Consider the following 18,977-nt stretch of genomic DNA (forward strand, 5'->3'; position numbering starts at 1 on the left):
TATTTGGGCAGTCAGGTGACCTTGGCGGTGTTTGTCTTGATTGATCAATAGCTTCTCCTGAGAGTTTCCCTCCGAATCTTAAAAATAACGATTGATCAATTGTCTTTTATGTGCAGTGACGTCTTGTTGTCAGATCGAATAATGTATTCAACGCGTCGATAATCACACATTTTCCCACCGCCAAGGCCCCAGCGCGATAGCTACATCCACCCCACACCAAGCGCGGATCTCCAAACATGAATCGAACAGGGTATAAGTCGCTGGAGCCCAACAATCCAGACGAGAACTCGATCAAATCGGACGATGAATTCCACAACGACCACGACAAGTTTCCCGGAGCAAGAGCCGACGTCGCCGACACGCCCCTATCGAGCGATGACGAATATTCAGTCGAAGACGAAGCCAACCTGAAGCTCCTACCACTAAAATCGAAAGACGCATCAACATCCCATCATTCTCGACGCACTACACGAGATAGAAGGATATCTACAAGCTCGGATGATGAGGCTGCGGCCAATGACGATCCCCATAACGTCGGCGAGCGGATCGAGCAGCTCTTGCAAAAAGACCAACGAGAGCGGACTCTCTTATCGGAGTCCTTCAACTTGGATCTAGAAGATGGGGAATCCCTGCTCGCTTTGAGTGATGACGACAGTGATCTATATGGGGTTGCGGCAAACAAGCGCCCCTACACCGACGATGAGAATAATGCTAGAAGAGCCAATTTTCGATTCAAGATTCAGGCGGTCGTTCACCAACGGCCTTGGTGGCAGATATGTGCTTTCCTTGCGATTGGACTTGTGGTGATGTGGCTCTCGGCAATGGGACTGAGACGGTCGTGGAATAAGAAAGTGGTTGCGGAATTTGTACGACTGTTTCCTAAGGCCTGATCTTGTCGGTCTTGGATTGTGCAACTAACTGACTGTTTTAGGAATCTGTACCTTGGTATCCTACGCCACTAGGTGGTACGAATGCTGCGTGGCAAGAAAGTTACAGCAAAGCCCATGAGCTTGTGAAGGAGATGACTTTATTAGAGAAAGTCAATGTCACGACGGGCACGGGCTGGATGATGGGGCTTTGTGTTGGAAACACTGGTGAGTGTTGTCAGTCTATTCCCTGAGGTCTGATGCCAATATCTTTTTTGTTCCAGGTCCTGCAGCGCGTGTCAACTTCCCCTCACTTTGCTTACAAGATGGTCCCCTGGGTCTCCGTTACGCGGATAATATCACTGCGTTCCCTGCTGGTATCACAACCGGTGCTACATGGAATCGCGAGCTTATGCGAGCCAGGGGTATTGCGCTTGGCCGGGAAGCGCGTTTGAAAGGAGTGAATGTTCTCCTTGGTCCTTCCATGGGAGCAATGGGAATGAACCCTGCCGGTGGTCGGAATTGGGAGTCGTTTGGATCGGATCCAGTGCTGCAAGCTGTAGCTGCAGCGGAGACCATCCGGGGTATTCAACGAAACGGTGTGATGGCAACAGCTAAGCACTTTGTGCTTAATGAACAAGAGCACTTCCGTCAGGCTTTTGAGTGGGGCATCCCGACCGCGTTGTCGTCAAATATCGACGATCGGGCGCTGCATGAAGTCTTCGTTTGGCCGTTCGCTGAGAGTGTTCGGGCAGATGTGGCAAGTGTCATGTGTGCCTACCAGATGGTGAATAACAGCTATGCTTGTGAGAACAGCAAGCTCCTGAATGGTATTCTCAAGGAGGAGCTTGGATTCCAAGGGTTTGTTCAATCCGATTGGCTTGCTCAGCGGTCAGGGGTTCAAAGCGCTTTGAGTGGTCTTGACATGAGTATGCCTGGAGATGGTCTAAAATGGCAAGATGGGGATTCACTCTGGGGCCCTCATTTGACTCGTGCAGCACTGAATACCTCCGTTCCTATGGACCGGCTCAATGATATGGTCACTCGTATTGTGGCGGCTTATTACCACTTCCGCCAAGATACGTGGGATGGCGCTGCGACGCAGAGCAAAATTGGTCCGAACTTCTCGTCCTGGACTCATGACAGGAATGGCAGCCTTCATCCTGGTAGTCCGGATGATCACACCAATGAGGTGGTGAACTACTATATCGACGCACAAGGAAAAGGCTCCCAGACACACGGGAACTTAACCCGCAAGATAGCAGCAGAGGGGACTGTTTTGTTGAAAAACGTCGAAGGCATCCTTCCACTTTCACGTACCATATCTCGCCCCTCTGGAAAGTACCGCATTGGTATCTACGGGGAGGATGCAGGCCCTGGACAAGGTCCAAATTTCTGCGCTGACCGAGGCTGCAACCAGGGAACCCTGGCGTCCGGCTGGGGAAGTGGCGCGGTGGACTTCCCGTATCTTGTCAATCCCTGGGATGCTCTTCAGTCTGCTTGGTCATCTGAGACAGTTGATGTCCGAGGCTACTTGAACAACAATGTGGCGGTGCAGGATCTAGTTGAACAAGACCTCTGCCTTGTGTTTGCCAACGCCGACGGAGGCGAAGGTTTCATCAAGAATGATGGCATCAATGGAGACCGGAATGATCTTTTCCTGCAGCGAAATGGCACCGGCCTGATCGAGGGCGTGGCCCATCATTGCGGTAATGGCCATGGCAAAACCATCGTGGTGGTGCACTCTATTGGACCTGTTATTTTAGACCCCTGGATTGATCTCACTGGCGTTCACGCGGTTCTATATGGTAATCTTCCTGGACAAGAAAGCGGGAATGCCTTGGTCGATGTTCTTTTCGGCGACGTCGATGCTAGTGGACGATTACCGTATACCATCGGCCGCTCTTTAGAAGATTACGGGCCGGGCGCACAGATCCTGTACGAGTCTGGTGAACCTATACCGCAGGTGTTCCTGACCCAGGGCCTCTATCTTGACTACCGGTACTTTGACAAGTTCAACATCACCCCCCATTTTGAGTTCGGTTTTGGGCTTTCCTACACTACCTTCAAGTTCGCATCGCTGCAGATTGAGAAGCTACAGGACAAGTCACGACTCCCTGCAAAGCGTCCCAAAGACCAGCTTGACCCTCCAAAATATGAGAATGTGCCCGAAAATCCTTCTTCAGCGCTCTTCCCCTCGGAATTTAATATTCTTGGAAAATACATCTACCCCTACCTGAAGTCACGCGAAGGAACCAAAGCCGGCTCTTACCCATACCCAGATGGATATACAGAGAGCCAAAAAGCATCCGCCGCAGGAGGTGGCCCGGGTGGAAACCCCTCTCTCTACGAACCCATGCTAGAGCTCACCGTCGAGCTCACAAACACCGGCTCAAGGTCCGGCCAAGAGGTCATACAAATTTATGTGTCCTTTCCCACTGATGTGGTCGAATCCCGCGGGTTAGGCAGAACTCCTGAACGAATTGAATTCCCCGACCGGGTGCTCCGAAATTTTGCAAAGGTGTCGCTTGACCCCAACGAGACCAAGTTTGTCAATATGACATTGACGCGGAAAGATCTGAGCTATTGGAGCGTCCGAGAACAGAACTGGGTACTTCCAACGGAAGGCTCGTTCCGTATCTGGGCTGGAAGAAGCTCTCGGGATCTACCGTTGGTGGCTGAATTTTAGGTGCTTAGGCTCCTCTTTTTGTTGTGTATAATAGCGTTCTTGTATAATAGCGATAAATGGTTTCACAGGACTGTTTTGGGGTTCGAAAGTGGAAAATGGATGGATCATCCTAGTTAGATGAGCGGAAATTGTTCGTATTTATGACGTTCTTGTTTAACTTCCGTCTGGTTTATTCCTACGGAGCTTGACCTGACTCAAGTAAGACAATGTTTTTATTTCTTCCTGCGCCTCAATTCTTATCCCCACATGGCCAATTAACCGAGCAGCATGTACTACACGATGTGGCGGTGCCGACTTTCGCACTGGCTCCTTTTCGGCCCAGCTGCGGAGTCCGTGACGATGATCATCTCGTTTTCATGTCACAAACAGATTGACTTTGATTGAGTCGAGGCCCTCGAAGTACCCACAGAAACAATTCGTCACATCGCAGAACATTCTACAACGTTGAGAATTTAATAATGAAGTCCCGATTTGCCATCCTCGAAGCCACCAGATCATCGCATTGTCAAGTAGAGTACAGAAACCCCCATTGGCAATCGGGAGCAGCATCGGATGTGATGTCAAAATCGTCTTCGCTGAGACATTGTGGGCCCGAATGGAGACTTCCCGACCACTGACCGATGGTTGCCTTGAACAACATCGTCTAAGTTGTCACTGGTAAGGTTTTCTCGTCTGCGCCTTCATCGCGATATTTGCCACAGATTATAGTAAGACACCTGTCGATCCTTCTCCTCATTCCAGCACATGTATTTTCCCTGAAACGTCCCGTCGTCAGAATCTTCGCTTTGATCGCTCGCATCGAGCCAAAGAAGAATTCCCCGATATTGGTCGACGCAATTGATTTTTAGTTGAGCAAATTTTATGATTCTCAAATTGTGCTCAGCAAAGGAATACACAGACTGCCACTCTTCCCTAAAAGAGGTGTTATCGCCGTCCATCTTGCCGAGCTGCCAAAACCCTGGTTGTGCTGTCGATCACTTCAAGTTGTGGTGGAGACTCTGCAGGATGTTTCAGGGCCCGATAGGAATCATCCAATAGAAGCTTGCGGTCCCTCATTATGGACCCTGAATGGAGTCACAGTCTTCCAGACTAAATAACGGCTATTGGTTTCCGGTGCTGTGAGCTCGACGCTAACCTCATTCAGGACACTTCTGATGGAGTTTACTCAAGGACTTCACCAAGCTACCGGTGCGCTAAGCTTGGCCCGAGGACCGATATAGAATTCGATGGAACCGTGGCAGCCGAGTGGAAGCCCTGCCGATCAAGACCCTAGACGGTACATGGGGAATTGTATGGATCCTGGATCAGTGGAATGATATCTCACCCCAGCTCCATTTAAGAGCAGCTCAATCCCTCTTCATTCCCATTTTCATCTAATCCATTCCAATCTCACCACGTTCGCTATTCTTCAACCTCTTTCAAAATGAAGATTTCCGCCCTATTGTCCATCGTTCCTCTCGTCGCTGCCCTACCCGGCTCGCGCATCGGCACCACCAAGGCCAAGGACGTTAATGCTCCCTTCGGTGTCACCGCCGCTCGCTCCGGCTCTCCCATCCACTTCCTCCCCCTGACAGCCTCCGGAGGTAACTTCTTCCTCGGTGGCACGAGCGCCACTTACTGCCCCAGCGAGGTCGTCCCCGGCTGCGCCGGCCGCACCAACGACACCATCATCGTCGGCCAGTCCGCCCTTGTAAGTACCCAACACTAACCAAACACGATCCTCAGAATCATCAAACTAACAGCCACTCCAGGATGTTGTAGTCCCCGGTGGTCAAAGTATCTACGTCGCCCCCTCGGGCGCCCTGAGCTTCACAACCCCCCACTCCGCATATATTCCCGCCGGCTCTTCCCAGGGTCCCTTCGTGTACACCCCTGGCACCTCTGGCAACGGCCTCGGCAGCTGGACTTACTCCGGCCAAGGCGCTTCCGGCTTCATGGCTTGCCCCGTGCCTGCCTCTACCTCCGGCTCCTCTGCTGCCCGCCGTGCTGCCGCTGCTGCTCCTCCCTCTTGGCAAGTGTATGCTGCCCAGCAGAACGCTACTGTGCCTACTGGCAAGGTTGGCGACTGCCTTGGCTTCGATGCGCTCGCTGTGGGCTTGAATGTTACCTCTGACAGCGTCGCTTGGGAGTACATTTAAATGGCTTATTATTGCCAATGAGTCAGCGGTCCTGGTATGAACAGGATTGTTGACAAGTCTTGGAAGTGAGACATGTGAGACGATGAATAGACTGTAAATTTTGCTTTATATACTGTTTCTGGAAACGGTGGTTCTACCTTCTTTACTATATCATTCACCATCAATTAAATGTCGTGCGTGACTGAATCTCATCAGATGAGTCTTCGGAATCTTCAAGTCCTGTTTCATAAAGATAGACAAGCTAGATAATAGCTGCTGCTACTAAGCATGGCTAGATCTGTCTACTGCATCCAAATATATTATCGAGTTAGATACAGATCTATAGTTGAAACCCACTAGAAGGCCTCGGTTGCATCCCGGCCTTTTTATACACCAGGTCAATAGCCTCCATCTGCTTGATACTATCCTCCCCATCCACCCAGACCCCCGATCCCTCACGTCCCTTGACCCTATTCACGAACTCCTCAAGTTGATAAAAATATGATGACCACCACTCTTTTCCAACCTTATCAGGCCCTCCTTTATCACCACTAGGCCACGTATAAGCCTTCAAGTACCGCTCATCCTTCCACGTCTTTAAAACCTCCTCTCCCACTCGAATAGAATAAGTATCCTCAACATCAATCCGATGATAAATACTCGGCATAAGATGATTCCAAAACACAACCTTCCTCTTCACAAAACACCTCTCCACTTCCCCAGTCTCGACCTCCTTCTCCCCACACTCAACCTCACACTTCGGCCATGCAAGCCCAGGAAGAAAAGCCCAACTCGCATACCTCAGATCAGCAACCATCCTCCCCACCGCCCCACCCTTAGTAACATACCTCGCCATCATAGCCTCATCGACCTCTTCCTTCCCGTCAACATCCAATCCTACCCTCCTCGCCTCAGCCTTCAACTCATCCCCAGGCTCCTCTCTCAAAACCTGCCTAAGAATATTCATAGGGTAAGTCCCAAAATCCATCATACAACCCCCGGAGAGTCCAAACTGCCAACGAATATCGTCTTTCCCAAACGCATATTTAGGAAAATACTGTTCCGCAGAAGCAAACTTGATAGGACCCACCTCAGCCGCGTTATGAATAACATTCAGGAATGTTTGCCAGGCTGGATGGAAGCGGTAGTGGAAAGCTTCTAGCAAGACTGGAGCGGTCGAGGCTGTGGCGAGTGGATGTGTGAATAGAGATTTTGCTTCGCGGGAATTCGAACAGGAGGGTTTTTCTAAGAGAACGTGCTTTTTTGCCGAGAGGCAGCGAAGGGCGTATTCGTAGTGTTTGCTGTCTGGAAGGGCGATGTAGATTGCATCTATGGTTGGGTCTTGGAGGAGGTCTTTCTAATCGTTAGAACTTGAGGGGTTTCATGTAAGGGATTGGGTTTTGATATATTCAAGATCCAAGCTTCAAGCTTCAAATCGATCAAGGAATTGATATTTACCTTCGTAGGTCGAATGTACTATTGGGATATTATGCTTCTTTGCGAATTTCTCTGCTCGAGTCCGGTCTCGTGCTGCGATCGCTGCGACTATTACATCTGGGTGGGAAGTTGCAGGGGCGATTAGGGAAATTGGCCTATAATGGTATCAGCAAGGTTGGGGTTATTTTGGCTTTGTTATAAAGACTATTGGATGATGGCATTTGAAAATACTTACGCGATGTTGGATGCACCGAGCAGTCCGAAGCGAATGGCGTCATTATTTTTCTTCGCTGCGGGTGGATTAATGAATCCGTAGTAGATGCGATATAGTATATCGAACACCATTTTTCTTCCAATATTGTTAAAGCTTGGAAGTTGCAAGGGTTGATCTTTTGAATTGATATTGGCTATGCGGGGAAATGAGCTTCGATAGTGATCTAATTATGACGATATTGTATCCAAACTCACGCGAACTCAAAATCCTTATTAGTATACTATACATTTGTAACTATGCACTTAAAATTGCTGGATGACTTTAATGTTATATGCACGTAATTCCAGGCTATACTCTAGGTATTAAATACAACACACATCAGATCGGACCAGGTCACAGCACCAAATGTGGCCAAAGAACACACAAGTTCGAGCAGCATCTTAACTACTAGAGTAAAAGCTGCTAACCGACCACCCATCAAAAACACTATAATCTGCCAGCGGCGAAGACCCATAAAGCGTCTCATAATGCCTCAAATTCCCACAAGCGTCACTCGTATCCGTGACATTCGCACACTTATCCTGCAACAAAGCCGCAATCTGCTCTCCCGCATTCCTCCCTTCAAACCAAGCACCATGCAAGAACCCAAAGTACTGCGCACTAGTAGCCTCACCAGCAAACCACAGCCGGTTCACATTAGCACGGAAGTTCTCATGCATTTCTAGCGTCGTGGACGGTGGCCAGTTGGAGTAACTGCCATACGCCCAGGGTGTGGTACTCCAGCGCGGATACATGAAAGCTGTTGGCTCGGGGACGGTGATATTGGGATACATTTCGCGAAGGACACGCATGACTTCATCTTTGGTTTGATCATCTGATTGGCGCTCAGCGCGGTAGGCTTGTTCGTGGACGACTGTGACGAAGATAATATTCGAGTCAGGGATGAAGCCTGGTGCGGAGAGGGATTGCCAGACGGGGTAGTAGCCGCGAGTTGTTGGGTCAGCGTAGAGGAAGTATTGGGTATCTTCTGGCCAGAATGTTTCGTTGAATTGGAGAAAGATCTTGGTATAGGTGCCCATGCTGAACTTCTCGATTGAGGTCTTCTTCCAGGATGGGAGGGAGGGGGTGAAGGAGACGGTCTCGCTTTGGAGGACGCCCAAGGAGAAGGTGCAGATGGCGTAGGCGGCTGAGACACAGCTGCCGTCTTCTTTGTAGATTGTGACGCCGTCGTCGGAGTAGTTGATCTTTGTAATTTTGGAGTTGAGGTGCACTCGGGGATCATTCTTTTTCAAGAAAGTTGAAGCTTCGCCAGTGATGATGCGGCTGAAGCCACGTTGGTCCCAGACATAGTTATTTGCGTCGCTGAACTGGTTGAAGGTGAGGTTGCTACCGGCGACGCCGAAAATGAGAGAGCTCTCCTCGGGCGAGTAGGCATCCTCCCAATCTAAGCTATTAGCGAGAGCTCGCAAATAATTTGAAGATTTACTTACCCCATTCCCACCACTCCACAGCCTGAGCAGTCATGTCATCACGCTTGGGCTTCCAGCCGGCTAAAGAAAGACCAGAACGGACGGTCATGTCTTGGTAGTTCTCTGCCAGGGTGGTACCAGCAAGATCCGACGCGGTGTCGAACTTGTTTTCATACTCATCCAAGACGTCGGAGAAATCCGTATAACCAGTCTCGTTGTAGGTGAGAATTGAGCTGTAATTTGAGTAGGTATTGCTCAAGCCCCATTTCTTTGCAAGGGTCCAAATGGGGTTTTCTGGAAGAAATCAGTATCAACTTATTAGCACTGTATAGACGGTATGAGCATACCTGGACCACCAGGGGATCCCAGTCCTTGCACCTATTACTTGTCAGCGCCATAAAAAATTTGAAGCAATGGTATAAAATCTCCTACCCAGTTAGCACCAAGCTCCACTGTGTACGGATCCCCATTTTTGTCCTTGCCAAAGGTTGTGTGATGAACACGTCCACCGAGCCTATCTTGATACTCGATGATAACAAAATCGTGTATTGAGGAGTTCGACAGAGCTTGCTATAGATGAAGGCTCAGTATTTCTTCGACAATAGATAATAACAAAGGAAGATTCGTACTGCAGCAGAAACACCAGCCATTCCACCACCCCTGCAAAATATTAGTGACAGCCAAATCTACAAGCCACAAAATGACTTACAGAATTGCGACCGTTGTTTTAGTGCACTGCGCGTCACTTCGAGCAGAAGACACAGCTGCAGTGCATGTCTGCACGGCTAGTGCCGCAGCAAAAACATGTTTGGAATGCATGTTTCCAGGAGAAAAAAGGTAAACAAAAAGTTCCGGATATACTGAGATCCCGTGAGTACAAGAATTGGAGAAACCTCGGTATGAGACAGAGACCAATATTTATAACAATCAATTACAAGAGCATCTCATATACATCAGGTAGCATGTCCATCCGATACCGCCTAGGGATCGACACCATCGTCTGTACAGGGATAATAGTTCCAAGGCAGGCGCCACGATGACACTAATGCAACTACGCAGATTCGGGTAAGTACATGCGGCTTCTGACCAAACAGGGAGGACAAGCCGGGCCGTTCCTGAACACAATTGATAAACTTAATTCCATGATTCAGAGCAGCTGATAAGACCTTGCTTGTTTTGGTCCTTTGGGATCCACAGCGCATCTCCACTAATTATCTCGTTTCGCCGTGATTGGTTCGTCTGCTAATGCAAGATCATTTCCCCGCATTCTAGTAGCTGCAACGCTGTCGGAGCGATCCGCATGTACTTGACATGGATTGATGCATGGTGGCGTGGGAGCGAGATACTTAGAATGCCTGTTATCCGAGGTCGCTTGATTTTTTCCCTAGACTTTTACTATATTTTGGATTTGTTGTGATTTCCTGCAACCATGAATAAAGAAGGACCTATACAAGATGATGATGCTCAGTTGGCTGCGATGGGCCATAGGCCTGAGTTAAAACGACAATTTTCTACATGGTGAGATCGAAATGGGAGCTGAAGACATCTGATGCTAATCAAAGAACAGGGCCATGCTGGGATTGGCGTTTGCTGTGCTCAATGTGAGTGTCCTGCTTTAAACATTTGAATAAGGGTTGGTATCAGGAATTTAATTTGCTTTTTAGTCATGGACGGCTCTATCAGCGAGCTTATCTATAAGTCTCACATCGGGCGGTAGTACGAGCGTCATATGGGGTATGTGAATATGTTCCAGTGGCTCCAAGTGGGGATTGCGGGTAACACTCTCCAGGTCTCGTCACTGCGGGGTTTTGCAATCTGTGTATCGCAACTTCGTTGGCTGAATTTTTATCCGCTTATCCAACGTATGAATTGTTCGATTTTAACGAGACTCTGAGTACTGATCTTTCATAGAGCTGGTGGACAGTATCATTGGGTTGCGGGTAAGTTTCAAATGGTGGTCATGACATGGAAGAAATGCTAATAGAATCCTAGTCAGTATGTTCTCCATAACTGCCAAACATTCTGCATGACCCTAATTGTGTTAGTTTCCTGGCCAAAATGGGTCCCTATTCTCTCCTGGATTACAGGCTGGATCAATGTCGCCGGATGGGTAAGCCACTAGGCAGCGTATCTCGATTCAGGTCACTAATAACGAATAGGTTGCTCTAGTAGCTACCAACTCCTTGCTTTCCAGTCAATTAATTGTCGGAGTCATCTCGGCTATGCACCCGGTAAGAGTTCACAGGTGAAAACTGACAATACATGCTTCTCTCACTAACCATCACTACAGACCTACGAGTCGACTCGCTGGCAACAGTTCCTCATCTATATCGGGCTAACGCTCGGTGCATTTATAATTAATGCCTTTATGAACTCCATCCTGCCAACCATTTACCGCGGTGCTTGTATGTATGATGAATAGCTTTATTTTCCCTAACTAATGTGAGACAGTTGCTTGGTCAATTGGTGGTTTTGCGATCGTTTCCATTACAGTCTTGGCTTGCGCTTCACCGGACTACAATACTGCATAGTAAGTTGTGCTATGCTTTTGCGTTTAAATTTACTAACAGTAAGCAGCTTCGTGTTCTGCAACTTCGTGAATCAAACAGGATGTAAGTGATTGATTTCGCATTCCAAAAGAAATAGACTGACTTTGACAGGGCCTGATGGTGTTGCTTGGCTTCTTGGTGTACGTGATATCTGACGGAATACGCGATGGAGATAGCTAAATCTCTACAGCTTCTGCAAGGAGGGCTCGGTGTAACTGCATTTGTAAGTCATATTTGGAGAATCTATATTCCAAGTTAACATGTGCAGGATGCTGTTGTTCATATGATCGAAGGTATGAAACTGTATATCACCTGTTTCTGGACAACTACTTATTTGAACAGAGGTACCGAATCCGTCGATTGAAGGCCCAAAGATCATGGTATCTTGTGTGGGTATTGGCACAGTAACAGGATGCATATTTCTCATCGTCCTTCTCTTCGTTGCGGGAAATATGGAGCAAGTTACTACCTCAGCCGCTGGGCCTCTCCTACAAATATTGATTGATGCAACCAAGAACAAAGCGGGTGCCATTTGTCTCCTCATGTAAGTTTGAATAAGCTTTTATTGAGTACCAGCTAATGTAAAATAGGCTTCCCCTCGTTTGCCTGATTCTTGCGATTCTCAGCGTCATGACTACCAGTAGTCGAATGATTTTCGCCTTTGCCCGGTAAGTTGGCCTTCAATTCGAATTGTTAAATCGAAACTGACATAAGTAGGGATGGTGGTCTTCCCGCTTCAAAGTTCTTCGCCAAGGTGCACCCTACCCTTCAGTTACCTTTGAATGCCCTCATCCTGACGGTGGTTGTGGTGATTTGCTTTGGGTGTATTTTCCTCGGTTCCTCAAGGTGCGCTATATCCATTTGGAACCTGAGAGCCTGGCTAACCAATCAGTGCTTTTAATGCTATTATCTCCGCGTCTGTCGTGGCGCTTGACTTGTCGTATGGAATTCCTATCATGATCAACTGCCTGCAGGGACGCAATGCTCTACCAGAGAGGAAGTGGAAATTACCTCGTGCTGTGGGGTGGTTTGTTGATATTGTGAGTCACTAAACCCGAATGAGATTGGTACAGTTGGCTAATTTCAAACAGGTTTCCTTGTCGTATATCATATTGACTACGGTCTTGTTCGTTTTCCCTCCATCCAGTACTGTCACCGGCAGCAGCATGAGTAAGTCAATTCCAACCTCTGAGTAACAACTTTCTGACGAAAGACCAGATTATTGCATCGCTGCATTTGCAGTCATTATTATTATCTCAGTCTTTCAGTGGATTGTAGATGGACGGAAGAACTATACTGGTCCTCGTATTGACCTGGGTGCCGATGAAATTTGAAAGGTGCCATTCGAGTATACCGAGCAGGCATCAATTTGTGAACGAGTGTCAAATGCTGTGGACCAAATTTGTAGCTCGAATTACTTATTTTTAGGTAGAGTAAAAGCCACAGGAATGAATCAAAGAATGCCAGGAATAATCCGATTAGTTCTGGCATGCCACTCCTCCCACTCTCTCCCAAATTTCCTCCTCAACATACTCTCTTCATCCCACACCCGCAAAGCAAAGAGAAACATGCCAAACCCTACAGCCGCAGTAATAGTAGCAACACCCCACCCATCAAGCCTCACCAACATCTCCCTCGGAATCCAGCACGCCAATGTACCATCCCAACGTATGAACAGGAAGAAGTTCCCAACGATAATAAGCAATAAACCCGAATAGCTCGGATGCTGAATCCATCGATATATACCCGACGTAACGAGCCTATCCGGCGGCGCAAGATGAAAAGTAAAAAAACGACCCAAGCCACCATACGCCGCGATCCGAACGGCAGCTCCAAGATAAATCATCGCCAAGGCCAGCGCTGTGGAGGTGCTCCACTCAAAGAGCGCTTGGTTACGATTCCCCGCGTTCGGACACAATTGCTCCATGCGCTCGGGTGCACATAATGGCAGAACCGTTACCAGGGTGTGGTATGTAAGCCAGAAGACGGCTGCATGACGCACGATGGTTACCCGAATTCCTGGGCCCAAAAGGATACCCATGCGATCCTTGATTTGTCGATTTTGTGGGGGCGAGGGGTTTGGTGGCGTTGCGCATTTGTTAATGAGATAGATTGCTAGCGCCATGGTGGCCCCAAGAAACATTATATCAGACTGGACCATTGCGTAATTAGTGAAGGGATATGGGCTTTTTCTCCCGGTCGGCTGTTGGAGAATGTCAGATTTGGGATGGTGGCTGACTTGATGTAGTGCTATGGCGGGCCTTACCGGTGGAGATGTGGGACAGCATCCGAGGTTGCTGAGTTGCTCATGGCGGGAACTTGTGATTTCGTGAATATTGGCTTTTTTGATAATTGTACATGCCCAGATGTGTGGAGTAGGATGTGTTAAAATGTAAGCGCTAGTAGCTCTACTAGAGTCCGTTCTTCTGCCTAGACCAAAGTCATTAAACTCTATCGTCATGGGGATAGGGAAGTAGATCGCTAACTCTTGAGTGATCTGAATGAAATTTATTCATTTCTAGCTTGCCAACAGCTGGATCCTGCTGTCTTCCAGGGGAAGAAAGTTGCTAAAGCGCTGAAACAGACAAAGCGGACAAGATCTGTATTCCGAGAGGGATGGAGAAGGAAGAGAGAGAGAGAGAGAGAGAGAGAGAGAGAGAGAGAGAGAGATTTAGCTGGAGCGAAACGAAGGATTCAGGCAGCAATATCAAGCATCTGCTTTCAGTCGGCATTGGACGCCATACTGATGCCTGAAATGCAAGAGTTTAACAAATGCAAATGTTGAGATGACTATTTTCAATCACTCAGAGTACTTTTGACATTTCATTTCCCAGCCGAAATGGAATAGTGCATGATCTTCATTCCACCGATTGGCTCTCTTCATTTCAACAAAAGTTTTCATCGGTCTGAATCTTTCGTCATATGATGCACCCACGCAATGAGATTAGACTGTCTCATTTCATATTTAGAAAGAAAATACCTCTCATATGAACTCGAAGGTCAATAAAGCCACGTCTGTTCCAAACTAACATGAGCACCACAATGTCGGACGCTTCGATTCTGCGACCCAGCGGGCTAGCCCACGTCGTCTTCAGGACAGCCAACATCAAATTGATGGTGGATTTCTGGTCCAATTTTCTAGGTGCAGAGCGTGTATTCGAAAACGAGTACATTGCTTTTCTCCGCTATGATGAAGAACATCACCGCGTCGCTATCATCAATGACGAAAGCACAGGCCCTCGTTCGGCAACCGCAGCTGGACTTCATCATGTGGCTTTCACATACGATATACTCCAAGGACTCCTTAAAGCCTGGGAGCTGAGAGAGAAGCTTGGAATCAAGCCAACCTGGTGTGTCAACCATGGCCCTACAACTAGTGTTTACTATAAAGACCCGGATGGCAATGGTATCGAGACTCAAGTCGACAATTTTGATACCGTTGAGGAGGCCACTGAATTTATGACATCGAATTCCTTCCGCGAAAATCCCATTGGAACAGACTTTGAGCCGGGTGAGCTGCTTTGCCAGCTACGGGCGGGTGCGGATGAGAAGTCCTTGAAAAAACGGGTTGAGATTGGGGTTAGACATGATATTCCAGCGGCAGTGTGATTAGAGGTAGAAATAGGAGATTATATCCACTTTGCACCAACTTCAGCTTCAAAAGTTGTCCTCAGCCCATTTCTAGTTTTTTTCTCCCGTCCATAGTACACATATATGCAATATAACACCTTGCTCTGCATGCAAACGTACTCATCGTACAGCTATGTTTGTAGCCTCTATCCCCTGTTTACTACCTATTTTAATACATATTGGCCCTCGAACGGCCAATCTTATGTGCAAGGAATGAGCAGACCTTCGCTCTGTTAAGCCTGTCGGGAGCTGGATGCCACTCTCGCGCAAGGTCAAATAGGGGCGGTAGAATACGGCATACAGACCCTGGAGCAAATATATGGGCAGGCTCTGCATTCTGAGAGTGATGAAGAGAAAGAAGAATAAAAATATTCCAGTCCACGTCCCATTTGGTTGGAGTGGCCCAACCCAGATTGAATCCTTGCCCCAACTCCAGTTCGTCACATGAATGGTTCGAGCTTTCCAAGATTGAGTCTCCACCGTACAGAACATCTACCCTCGTATGGATATTTTGCCCCGGGGAGTTCATGTCTGGATTTCTCAAAACTTCCGTACTATGAGTGCTTAGATTCTCCCGCATTATACATATATTTACCCTCATCAAAGAGAGTGTTTTCTTGCTGCACATGATCAGACGTTGACGGGATTCCTGACAGCCTCATAATATCCCGCTGATGCGTGAGTATGACGTGGGCTCTTCCAAATTTCACGAGCTGAATTACCCATCATCTATTATCTCTGTCACTATGCCGGAGGAAATCGAAACGGCAGTTGCCATCGCCCGGGGCGGCGGTTGTGGATTGAATCTTTCAAGCTTCCTATCCTACTATGGACTCGCGCGAGAATTATTCGAGCAGTTCAATTCTTCCAAAGGCACACTATTTGAACTAGCGAACGATGGGAAATATTTGCTGCCATGGCTTGGTTGAAGAGATTTTTCAAAGGACTTGTCTTCCACGACACATGAGTCAGGTTGCCTGGCAAACCTCGTTAGGTGGATCGTCCATTAGATTGCCAATTTATCTCCGAATTCGAAAATTCCGATGGAAATGATGCCTCCGAGCTCGTAGAGTCTTACAAGTATGAAAAACCACACGTTCACATCAAGAATAATGAAGCTGACCATATATACAGACGGTAAGGGGTTGGAAGTAGCGATAGCACGGTTGTTGCTAAATGATTTTGAGGAGCATTCTAAAGCTAGCATGTAGGCTAGATGGAGTAGGTCGTCAAAAAATTAGGTCCCCTGCAGTCGAGAGACTTTCGAAAAATTCAGTTGAGAATGTATTCAAATCCCCAAAATTAGCGTTCGGGTCAAAGACCGAGGTCTAAGAAAGAATGAAAATCAGCTCCGAAAAACATGAATATTAAATCCAGCACATATGCTTACTGCTTCTCCAGAAATATTAAATGGAAAAATGTCAGGCGTATAAGCGCTTGAGGGTTCGTTGTTTGGAGCTGAGGTTGTCGCCCTTCTTACTGCTTTATTCGCCAAGCTGACAGTTTCCCTCGCAAAGGTGAATGATACTTGCGATGAAGTTAAAAAATGAATCCTGGCAAAATGACCGGCTGTGAGGTCGAGGAGCGCCAGGTCTGCTTGCACCGTGTCAAGTAATGGGGCTTTGAGGATGTAAATAAATAAGTTGATGACCGCAAGCATGGGGGAGTAGAAGACAGTTCTAGCAGGTTAGCAATCAATCTCGAGAGTCTAGTTAGTGTTTTAACAGAACAGACTCACGGTGATGAAAAGGACGCGTCGAGCCAGAAGTCTCTCAGAGTAGATAAGATTTGTCGTGAAGCTTCTGCCGACCGAGCCGAGCTTTTGAAAATTCTATCTTCAAAGAAAGGCTTTTGATGAGTAACCGCGGAGCATATCCAAGGATAATGAAAGATTGCGTGTAGAGTAATGATGCTGCTCCAGTAAGAACAGTGTAGCCGTAATATGTTTGCTTTCAGTTGGTAAGAGTTATTAGACAGCCGGTGATCATTTTGCTTTGGGAAAGTAAGATTGTTCGGGAGAGAATTTCGCCACAGTCGTAGTTCCTCCTCTAGCTGATCGATGGTCTCAGAGAGCGAAGTTGGCGACTCGTTGAACGCCTGGACTGATAAAAGACGCTTACTTATCTTGGCACAGATTCGGGCATGCTCAATGGCAGCGGTCATCACTGCAATGTCCAATGTGCTTCCATCAGGAATCTCCTTGGGCATCTCACAGCTTATCTCATCATCATCTAAAGCCTGGTAGATTGGATTAGAAAAGGTCCGCAAGTGATAAGAACCGAAGCGTAATACATACCGATGGTCGGCCCGACCTTAGCGCAATATTCTTGTCGTAGCAATATGCGGCCCAAAAGACACATTTCCTATGTAGTGTCTCTGATCTTGGAAGATTCCATGCCCTTGATGGCTCTCGGTGAAGACCCTTTGACTGTGCAAGCCGAGTTGCGGAAGCGCATAGCATGTACTCAACGGACGGACTTCCTAAAAGCTCGGCGAAAGAAGTCTGAGGCGCTCGTTAGATATTAGCATATCAAGTATTGAAGCACACACACATACCATCACGATCAGCGCCTGTATGGCTATCAAACCACCGGGCATAAATAGAAGCTCTGATAAAACGGAAAAGGCATTGTGAAAGAATCGCATGGACTCTGACTGGATTTCTGCGAATTCTCTAGTCCGGTCCATTGATGCTGCGGCTCGACAGCCTACTGCGTACACCGCATTTCTCAAAGCATACCAGGCGACATCTTCATCTGGCCTGTTAGGATCCTGGAAATGAACACGGAGCCGACTCTCAAAGTCGGAGCGGATAACAACACCGAAGACACTATCTTGCGAGTTCTCAAAATATCCTTTAACTTGACTTTAGTGAGATATGAGACCGATATCAGGGCTTCACGTACCTGATACGTATGTCCAAGCATCTTTAACCCCAGGCTCTGGACATCTTTCGCGGTTCCTTTCTGAGCCTAGTGTCAACTTGTTTGTCCAACCCATGACCAGACCCTCAGCAATTTGATGGAATCGGGAAGTGCCGGCTCTGGCTGAGACCCATTGCAGACCTGGCGTTGAACAAATAGAGAGCCATGAACCAGGCCCTTTTCCAATCAGTATTCGGGTATCTTGGAGGTAGATTCGCCATGACTAACCATGATGCTCCCAATTTACCTTGAATCCGAGTTAGCCGCAAACATCCCAAAGATAGGAGAGACAACATACAGCTTGGAGTTCCATAGTGGCTTCTTCTTGATCAACTTCGGAATCTTGGGGAGTCAGGAGTATTCCACTAGAATCATGTGTAGCATCCTGGCAAGCAGCTATTGGTAAATCTCTCGGGGTAGAATTTGGGGTAGTAGCCATTCCCGTCGACGTCGACGGGTCTCCCGACCTTCTCCTATCAACATAGGGACCACAAACATTGGATTGTGAAACCGTTATTGCCTGCCTCCTTTCGGGGAGAACAAAAGAGAAGGAAGCAGGCGGTAACCTTGGTGAGATTACAGTATATCTTTCTCGATTATTCAATTCAACAGGTGGGTCTGTTGATTCCGTACAATCGTGTGAGGTCCCCACGTATCTTACCTGACTTTTTCGACCTCTTCGCTGCAGTGGAGGATATCTGCATTGCTGTTCATGATCCTATATGAAAGTTTTAGTCATAAATCATAATCTTGGCGCTTCCCGCTTCTCACATACAGAGCAATTCCCACACGGTACAGCACCATCGCCTGTGAAAAGAAATAATATCAGTACCTGGCTACTCAACCATGGGGTTTTGTAGCACACATTTCACTTTTTTCTTCCTGCAATAACTGCACGCCTGGGATGCTCTATGTTCTCTGTTTGGAGGCATGGAGTTCTAGAAATGACGCCCAAAACTGGAGTGCAGATGTGGAGAAAAAGAAGTAAAGCCGGCATGGGGAAGTGAAATGCGCTAGAAACGGAGATAGTATCGGCATAATAGCGGAAATCCGAACCAACCGGACCATGGTTCTCTGCCTCC

The 18,977-nt window shown here is 47.7% G+C and overlaps 9 protein-coding genes across 9 annotated transcripts; 5 read left to right on the forward strand and 4 right to left on the reverse strand.

The window, feature by feature from the left end:
- Positions 1-236: 236 nt before the first annotated feature.
- Positions 237-3,555, forward strand: N7520_002817 (beta-glucosidase; the record flags this gene model as incomplete). Its single annotated transcript, XM_057136752.1, has 3 exons — positions 237-866; positions 932-1,094; positions 1,151-3,555. The coding sequence occupies 3 exons, from the start codon at positions 237-239 to the stop codon at positions 3,553-3,555; spliced, it is 3,198 nt and encodes a 1,065-aa protein (XP_056999438.1).
- A 1,423-nt stretch (positions 3,556-4,978) lies between these two features.
- On the forward strand, positions 4,979-5,693 carry N7520_002818 (putative IgE-binding protein; the record flags this gene model as incomplete). Its single annotated transcript, XM_057136753.1, has 2 exons — positions 4,979-5,245; positions 5,307-5,693. The coding sequence occupies 2 exons, from the start codon at positions 4,979-4,981 to the stop codon at positions 5,691-5,693; spliced, it is 654 nt and encodes a 217-aa protein (XP_056999439.1).
- A 319-nt stretch (positions 5,694-6,012) lies between these two features.
- N7520_002819 (Gfo/Idh/MocA family protein) lies at positions 6,013-7,454 on the reverse strand (the record flags this gene model as incomplete). The annotated part of the gene is made up of 3 exons (XM_057136754.1): positions 6,013-7,001; positions 7,131-7,264; positions 7,345-7,454. The coding sequence occupies 3 exons, from the start codon at positions 7,452-7,454 to the stop codon at positions 6,013-6,015; spliced, it is 1,233 nt and encodes a 410-aa protein (XP_056999440.1).
- Positions 7,455-7,763: 309 nt separating this feature from the next.
- On the reverse strand, positions 7,764-9,262 carry N7520_002820 (uncharacterized protein; the record flags this gene model as incomplete). The annotated part of the gene is made up of 4 exons (XM_057136755.1): positions 7,764-8,767; positions 8,814-9,086; positions 9,140-9,170; positions 9,236-9,262. The coding sequence occupies 4 exons, from the start codon at positions 9,260-9,262 to the stop codon at positions 7,764-7,766; spliced, it is 1,335 nt and encodes a 444-aa protein (XP_056999441.1).
- A 959-nt stretch (positions 9,263-10,221) lies between these two features.
- On the forward strand, positions 10,222-12,675 carry N7520_002821 (uncharacterized protein; the record flags this gene model as incomplete). Its single annotated transcript, XM_057136756.1, has 19 exons — positions 10,222-10,310; positions 10,360-10,393; positions 10,510-10,526; positions 10,704-10,732; positions 10,785-10,787; positions 10,838-10,902; positions 10,952-11,023; positions 11,083-11,197; positions 11,244-11,322; positions 11,370-11,404; positions 11,453-11,481; positions 11,532-11,564; positions 11,610-11,634; positions 11,684-11,885; positions 11,932-12,009; positions 12,059-12,187; positions 12,234-12,381; positions 12,433-12,511; positions 12,560-12,675. 19 exons carry the CDS (start codon positions 10,222-10,224, stop codon positions 12,673-12,675), a joined length of 1,377 nt encoding a protein of 458 aa, XP_056999442.1.
- A 119-nt stretch (positions 12,676-12,794) lies between these two features.
- On the reverse strand, positions 12,795-13,466 carry N7520_002822 (methyltransferase family protein; the record flags this gene model as incomplete). Its single annotated transcript, XM_057136757.1, has 1 exon — positions 12,795-13,466. The coding sequence occupies one exon, from the start codon at positions 13,464-13,466 to the stop codon at positions 12,795-12,797; it is 672 nt and encodes a 223-aa protein (XP_056999443.1).
- A 917-nt stretch (positions 13,467-14,383) lies between these two features.
- N7520_002823 (uncharacterized protein) lies at positions 14,384-14,950 on the forward strand (the record flags this gene model as incomplete). Its single annotated transcript, XM_057136758.1, has 1 exon — positions 14,384-14,950. The coding sequence occupies one exon, from the start codon at positions 14,384-14,386 to the stop codon at positions 14,948-14,950; it is 567 nt and encodes a 188-aa protein (XP_056999444.1).
- A 767-nt stretch (positions 14,951-15,717) lies between these two features.
- N7520_002824 (FAD binding domain-containing protein) lies at positions 15,718-15,900 on the forward strand (the record flags this gene model as incomplete). The annotated part of the gene is made up of 1 exon (XM_057136759.1): positions 15,718-15,900. One exon carries the CDS (start codon positions 15,718-15,720, stop codon positions 15,898-15,900), a length of 183 nt encoding a protein of 60 aa, XP_056999445.1.
- An 805-nt stretch (positions 15,901-16,705) lies between these two features.
- Positions 16,706-17,971, reverse strand: N7520_002825 (fungal specific transcription factor domain-containing protein; the record flags this gene model as incomplete). The annotated part of the gene is made up of 4 exons (XM_057136760.1): positions 16,706-17,209; positions 17,268-17,474; positions 17,528-17,826; positions 17,878-17,971. 4 exons carry the CDS (start codon positions 17,969-17,971, stop codon positions 16,706-16,708), a joined length of 1,104 nt encoding a protein of 367 aa, XP_056999446.1.
- Positions 17,972-18,977: the final 1,006 nt, after the last annotated feature.

Source organism: Penicillium odoratum (genome assembly GCF_028828045.1).
Source record: "Penicillium odoratum strain IBT 22623 chromosome Unknown utg000002l_segment0_segment0, whole genome shotgun sequence".
Lineage (NCBI taxonomy): Eukaryota > Fungi > Ascomycota > Eurotiomycetes > Eurotiales > Aspergillaceae > Penicillium > Penicillium odoratum.